The sequence below is a fragment of the Miscanthus floridulus genome, chromosome 8 (genome assembly GCF_019320115.1).
Source record: "Miscanthus floridulus cultivar M001 chromosome 8, ASM1932011v1, whole genome shotgun sequence".
Taxonomy (NCBI): Eukaryota; Viridiplantae; Streptophyta; class Magnoliopsida; order Poales; family Poaceae; genus Miscanthus; species Miscanthus floridulus.
The window spans coordinates 32,508,384-32,515,792 of NC_089587.1; the positions used below are offsets into that span (position 1 = coordinate 32,508,384).

At 43.2% G+C, this 7,409-nt stretch overlaps 1 protein-coding gene across 1 annotated transcript; it reads left to right on the top strand.

The window, feature by feature from the left end:
• Window positions 1–990: 990 nt before the first annotated feature.
• On the top strand, window positions 991–4,480 carry LOC136471510 (uncharacterized). Its single transcript, XM_066469238.1, has 4 exons — window positions 991–1,469; window positions 1,896–2,771; window positions 3,515–3,715; window positions 3,805–4,480. The coding sequence occupies exons 1-4, from the start codon at window positions 1,323–1,325 to the stop codon at window positions 4,051–4,053; spliced, it is 1,473 nt and encodes a 490-aa protein (XP_066325335.1). The 5' UTR covers window positions 991–1,322; the 3' UTR covers window positions 4,054–4,480.
• Window positions 4,481–7,409: the final 2,929 nt, after the last annotated feature.

The following is a 7,409-nucleotide window of genomic DNA, read 5'->3' on the forward strand; positions in this document are numbered from 1 at the left end:
AACGGAGAGAGTATCTAATAAATAAGTTTACAAATGAACCATGAATACAATTTAACAATTTTCACTTCCAAAATATTTCTCTCCTCGCTTTCCAGCATAGTTGTGCTTATAAGCCATCACCAACCGTACTTGTTTGAAAAAATAATTAAGAATAAAAAGGTTTTGTGATGATTGGGTTGATCCATAGACATTTTCGATTTGAGGACAGCCTCTATAGTCTATCGGGCTTGCTCTCCTGGGTCAGGTTAACTAATCAATGCATTGACGAGGCTATTTTCATCTCTGCTTATACTATCAAAAGAGCAAGAACACTTAAATTCTCACCCAACAAGATCAACTTTGACATAAAAAAAAAAGAGTTGGAAGAAGAGGTGTGGCGAGCCGACGCATTGTACGATTTGGGATTGGAATTGGAATGGGCTAAGACACACCAACATTCCTTTAACCTCCCGCCAACCAAAGCGCGGTGCAACTCTAGGTCGTCAGTTGTCAATGCTGGCTCAAAGCTTGTTCACCTCTACCCCAACTCTGATGCACGGCTTCTGACGACTTATTTGAGCCTACTTCCGTACCGCTATGAAAACAATATACGGTACTAACTAACGACCAACCTGTTCGCTGGTTGGTTTTTGTACTGATAAGCTCGATTGACGTTGATTTGTTGTAATAACAAAATACTATTAGTTGAATGATAAGTTCTGGCTAAAACCAATCATAAGCATACGGAGTACATATATAGGTAGGTGATTGTAGAGCTGTAGCCGTACAGCTATCAGCAGATGCAGATCTATTAGCGAAAGGTCCAAGTCCATGCATAAGGCCCAGCCCGGTTATATATTTAGCAAAAGAAACTCAGCCCAAAATCCCATGTGCGCTCACTCACAACGGTTCGATAGAACTAAAAAAAAATAAACAAAAATACTGTTTCAGTGAATTATTACGAGAAAAAAATACCGCTCTATCTAAAAACACTGTTCACTTAAACAGTGCTTTCGTGATCGTGAGTGGGCTGGCCAGCTCCACAGCCAGCCGAACGTTTACTTCGTTCACTATTGGGCCAACGTGTCATTAACGTAAACGGACCCACGATTTTTTTTTTTCAATTATTAATTCCGGGAAAACTCTGCTCAACTCGTTCTGTCGTCTGTCGTCTTGCTCTCCACCTCCGCATCCATCCCCTCCCTCCTCCAACTCTCCAATCGACTCCGTCCCAACCTACAATCCGCGGCAACAGAAAAAGGCGCCTCCTTTACCAGAAACAGAAGCAAGATTCCCGGATTGCGCCGCCTGATCGCCGGCGAATCGAACCGACCGAGCGGCCCATGGCCGGAACCGAGCGGCTACACCGCCCGATGGACCCGCAGCGGCCCGCGGGCGGCCGCTCCGGCGGGGTCGGCGCTGGTGACTCGCCGGTGAGATGGGACGACGACGACAACGACTACGGCGGCGGCCGCGTCGAAGGCTTGGCGGTGAGTTCCCCCCTCCGTTCTCTCTGCCTGTTTCGTCCCTGATAAGTCTGGTTGCGTGTACGCGTCCTTCAGCTGAGTTGGTCTTGCTGAGGAGCGTGGAGAACTGTAGATTGATTCGTTCGGTGCGTAAATTGGGGAATTTCGGGAGCATGTGGCGCGCTGCTTGGCGCGAGTTTAGTAGCTCGAATTGATTATTAGGGCTAAGCGATGAGCGAAAAGTTTAGTATTCAAGGGCGCGTGTGGCTTGTGCTGGGTTAAAAAATCCAAAATTGCTTTGCTAGGTTTTGTCTTAAGCATGTGGCTAGAGCCTTGTTGATAGTCTTTCTATGGCTTGAGTTCAAGTCTTACAGTACATACAATCAATCATTCAACTTTCCCAGGCTGAGTTTGTGCCATAACTCAATTTTGCTTTCTTTCCTGATATAGGGACTCCACATATTTGACCAAGAGGAGGCAGACGAGCCACCAGCCAAAAACAGCATGGCCAACAGCCTTGATACTAATTGCATTCCCATTGCTAACGGATGCAACACTGAAACAACTGAAACTTCCGTAGAGACAGAACCTGTAAATGGCATTAACCCGCTTCATGAGCATACTGGCATCTGGGTCCCTGTTTCTGTCCCGCCAATGACAGCGCAGGCCCGTGAGGAGTGGCACAGGGGGTTTGGTTGCAATGGCGGGTACTTCCCGGAAGAAGAGTTCAACTGGGAGCTGGATGAAGAGAACTATGAGATGACAATGTGGGATGTGTTTGCTGATATGGTTGTCGCGGCAAAAGATAAGGTGGTATCTGCCACAACATATGACTTTGGGAGACGTGGGATGTCGGTGGTGTCCAACTTCTTTCTCCAAGAGGCTTGGAAGGATATGGCGCAAACACTTGCGGATGCAAACGCTGGTATTGCGAACGAGCTTCTTGAGACAGAGCCAACTAAGTGGTTGCCTGACAGTGCTGCTACCTCTTGCATGCTCTGCGGCGTGCGATTTCATCCAATAATGCGGTCTCGTCATCATTGTCGTTTCTGTGGTGGAGTATTCTGTAATGGTTGTTCAAAGGGTAGAAGCTTGATGCCTCCAAAATTTATGACTGCAGAACCTCAGAGGGTTTGTGATGTCTGCGGAGTACGTCTAGAGAGTATCCAACCTCAATTGATGAATCAGATCAGTCGGGCCTCACAACTTCCAACTCGGGATGTCACAGACCTGAGTACCCTGAGGTCATGGCTGAATTTCCCTTGGGCACACACAATGGAATATGAGATATACAAGGCTGCAAATTCTTTACGTAGCTACTGTAAGGTATGCCTTTTTTTCTCCTTAAGTATTGACTACTTCTATTACGATACCTTTTCTTGTTGTCTTCTTTTCGGCTACTTTAGTTGTCATGTAGTCTTCGGTATTCTTATCAAGTGTTATTGTGTTAAAGACTAGCGTTGACCAATTTTTTGCACCAAATAGGCAAATACTAATATCTTCATAAACACTACAACAAATCTAGTCTTCCTACACTGGTGTTGATAAACTGATGTCAAGAAACCTTGTAGGGAAATGTGTCTCACAAGTCATCAAATATGGTTGTTTTCTGTTTGTATAGTAATTAGTTGGATGAATGTTTGGACAATTGAGTCGTTGTGGGTAAAAGATGACATGGAACACTGGGCGAATTATTTTTTCTAGTGTAATCTGGATATGTAGCCTACCCCAACTTGCTTGGGACTGAAAGGCTATGTTGTTGTTGTTGTTGTAATATGGATATGTGATTAGTCTAATTACTGAAATGAACCTATGCAAAAGAAAAAAAAATGCATAGGCAAAATCAATTTCTTAAGTAAATAACTGCTTGTAGTTCACCAATCTGCATTTTAGTAACTCTAGATTATTTAAGCTCAACTTAGTTGTTCAGGGGAATTTTGTTATTGTAAATGACTTAGTCATTGTATTCTTATGAAATGCTGGAAATGATGTTACTCTGTCTGTGGGGCTGCTGATTGTTCTGTTAATTATTCTGAGCCATTAAAAAGACAAATTCATGTATTTTTCAGGTGGGAGGACTGAAACCAGAGAAGTCTATCCCTGATACTATTCTTAGACAAGCAAAAGGTCTTGCTATAGTTACTGTGGTGAAGGTTGGGATGATGGTTACATACAAACTTGGCACTGGGCTGGTTGTTGCTCGAAGAGTGGATGGCTCCTGGTCGCCACCTTCAGCAATCTCCACCTGTGGTATTGGATATGGGGCTCAGGTGATACAAGCTTTTTTACATGGAAGGGCTTCTTGTTATCAATCTAGTACCATCTAACATATATGATATCTGCTTGACTCTTTCAACAGGCTGGAGGTGAGATAGCTGATTTTATTATTGTTCTGAGGAACACGGATGCCATTAGAACATTCAGTGGGAAGGCACATCTGTCTGTTGGTGCTGGTGTTAGTGCTTCTGCTGGTCATGTTGGACGTGCAGCTGAGGCCGACTTTCGTGCTGGTGATGGTGGTTATGCCGCATGTTATACATACAGTTGTAGCAAAGGTATGTTTCGAATTATTACAAGCTTTAGATTACTGTCATCCAAGAGTTCGTAGCGGTACAGAAATTCAGTAGATTTTCAAGACACTATTTACAGTTAGAGGCAATATATGAGACTGATTTATTTTGCTGATGGTATAATGAATACTCCATTTCAATTTTGCTGCCATTCTAGCTTTATCCTAAATCAAACATTTCTATCTTTGGCCATGAATTCTTATAAGTTCGTATAGTTCAACATCATGCAAATTATATATTATGAAAATTATTTCTCATGGTGAATCTAAGAACATAAATCTAATGATGTTAAACATATGAATTTATCGAAATTGATGGTCAAAAATAGAAAGGTTGACTTTGGAAACAGAGGGAGTAGTTTAGAATGCCAGTCAATTCAAAGTTTTTTTTATTGAAAATTTGAAATTAAGATGTTCTTTCTGTTGCAAACTAGAGAAGCGCATGACATCTGCAAAGTTTTGAGCTGCTTAGTTTGCACACAGAAAAGGAGCACTCCGACCAGTTTGCTTTGACAAATCTTTCTTGTTTGATCTTTTGAGTGGTTAGTCATTAAATACGTCCCACCAGAGAGATGAGCAGATGGCCAAGTTACAGACTAACATGGCCATGTCTCACAAGGCTAATGTAGTAATGTGTGCATTAGCTATACTAAAGGCCTTATATGATAAGGTTTAGGAAGTTGGGAGCACAATTTTCTGTCACACAAGGAAAAAAAAGACCAAGTTGACGTGTCCTGAAACCATTGGGGTGTGAAGTTGACCAAATAAACTGTACAGAAGATACTTTCAGAAACCAAAATATGCATGACAGATATTTATGGCGTCAATTGTTATAGCAGTGAATCATGCCATATCACAGAGCAACTTTGTTTTATGAAATCAATTGTTAGTCTGAATTGTTGAAACTCTTGAGGAAACAGTAGTTTGTTGGCCCCATTTTAAGATTACAGTGAAGTGATGCATCATTCATTGCAAATACTTGTGGGTTAAGTTTTAACAAATACACTCATTCTTTTATGTAACCACTTATCTTTATGCTGACTCTTCCATATTAGGTGCCTTTTGTGGGCTGTGCGTTCAATGGCAGCATAGTATCCACTCGAGATACTGAGAACGCACGAGTTTACGGAGGTCCTATCAAGGCATCTGATATCCTTCTAGGATCAATGGCGAGGCCGCCTGCAGCCTCTCCTCTGTACAAAGCTCTGTCAGAATTGTTTGACAAGATTGGAAAATAATCCTCTTTCCTTGCAGACCCTGCCCCACCTTGTAAATACATTCGAATTTGTGCCCTTCACGAATTGGTTGGAAGCAATTGCGCAACTGTACAGTAAGGCCATTCTTCAACGCATCAAGGCTCCATGCCTTCATCAGTGTTTAGTGGATACTATCAACAAAACCACTCTGTACATACTTGTACATTGGATTGACAATAGCATCAGATGTGAAAAAAAAGGTGTTTATTCTTTTCGTCAGTGTTGGGTGCATTCTGCGCAACTCTGGGAAACTGGGTTGCGGCCCTGCGGGCAACCCTGACGTCTGACGAGTATGATTCGAATTACTACTTCTCCCTCCGTCCTTTAATGTCTATCATTTTTGTTTTTCGAGAAACAATTTTGACTACTATATATTAAAAATATTAATATTATGATATTAATTAGTATAATTAGATAGATATTTGAATCTAGTTTTTTAATAAATTTATTTAGAGATAGAATGTTGCACGTATTTTCTATAAATCGGTCAAAGTATTGGCACGCAAATCATGGCGACAACATTTAGGGACGAGGACATGGAAGTACAGTAATTTTGTAATGCCATCCTGCTGTGAAGGAGAGAATACGAGGAGGCGTGCTGCGTCCTGACTCCTGAGTGTGCGGTGAAGAAGAAGGGAGAGAAGAATAGGGAGATGAGAGAAATAAGAAAGGAAAAAAAAAGAAAGAAAAGAAAAAAAGAAAAAGGGTGCAATGGCCATTCACTCTTTTTCAATGTCGGGGATGAAATGGCTTTAGCAATGAAATGGCTTTAGCAAATATTTTCAAAAACAGTTTCACTCTACATGGATATTTAACTAGGGTTCTCGTCTGCATTTGCATTTATAGAAATAGGATCGTCTGTAATCAAAATAGATATATTTTTGTAGTAAGCTGTGACTCAACCTTTGGCATGGTTGTCGAAACCTGTACCCGTGCCCATAGTTTTTCGTCCGGGTGTTTTTTGAACCATGGCGTCGGGCTTACCACGACATCCTTGCGTATGGCGTCGACTTGCTCTAGGGCGGACACCGCGCACGCGCGAGCGCAGGAGGAAAACCGCGCGCAGGGGGAGGGAAAATCGCACACATAGGGCGGGAAGCCAGGGATTGCGTGCAGGAAAAGGTGGGGATTGCGCGTGTTGGAGAGGGGAAATCGCGTCCGCGCCTCCATATCCCGCTACTCGTGGGAAGTCACGCGCCTAGAAGTCGCAGGAAATTGCGCTCGCTCGGTGGAGAGGGAAGAGAGGAGAGAGGGGAAGAGAAGAGGGGCGACGAGAGCGAGCACCTGGAAGCCGCTGGCACCGTCTGCCCAGCTTCATCCGTCGCCTCCCCAGTCCCCACCGGATCCGCCCACCAGCGGCTTTGGTCACAGCTTCGGTGCGTGCTTTCCCCCCTCTTCCTCCCCTTGTCTGCTCTTCCCGTCTTCCTCCCTCCCTCTGTTTCTGCCTCTCCTTCCTCTGCTATGTTGTGGGGTAGTTGCCTTTGTATGCACTCTGCTCTTTCTTTCTTCTACTCCTTCTACTCTGCTCTGCGGGTTGCTTGCTATTTGTGGTTGCTATGGATGCATAAGTCCATCTTTGATTTTACAGCAGATAGCACAATGTCAAGTTCATCTTGCGTCACCAGTGATTATGATCCGAAGACTGATCCAGCTTGGAAGGTGATGCCTAGATGAGAGACTGCTTGAATGGACATGCCTAGATGATGTTGAGTTGTTGACTAGAGATTTAGATCAGCACTTATGCTACTTATATTTATTTTGTACTAGGCAGTACTAGTAATTAAGTTATGTTATGTTACTAGAGTCTAATTTGTCTATTGAGAGATGGGATTTCTGATTTGTATTTTGCTACTTTATATTGTGCCCTGTTACTCTAACAGCACTATTTATTATGGTATTATATGGTATGATTTGCTTTTGATTTCTAGTGTATTATATATTAAAATAGTTATACGGCGTCGCCTCGCCTTGCGCCTTAAATGCCTAGGCGTCTGGAAGGAGTCGGACGCCGCACCTCGTCTTACCGCCTTAATAACTATGCCCGTGCCCAACTATGACGCCAAAGAGCTCCACATCTTCGTGTGAGCTCGAGTGCCTCCCCCATTTCGAAAATCAGCAGCCTACCATCGGTCTTCAACA

What these genes read in the sequence shown, in the direction of transcription:
- LOC136471510 (XM_066469238.1), top strand. Translation starts at nt 1,323, where the DNA reads ATGGCCGGAACCGAGCGGCTACACCGCCCGATGGACCCGCAGCGGCCC. An exon ending in GCCGCGTCGAAGGCTTGGCG is followed by an intron (nt 1,470 to 1,895) that starts GTGAGTTCCCCC and finishes TTCCTGATATAG; the next exon opens with GGACTCCACATATTTGACCA. An exon ending in CTTTACGTAGCTACTGTAAG is followed by an intron (nt 2,772 to 3,514) that starts GTATGCCTTTTT and finishes TGTATTTTTCAG; the next exon opens with GTGGGAGGACTGAAACCAGA.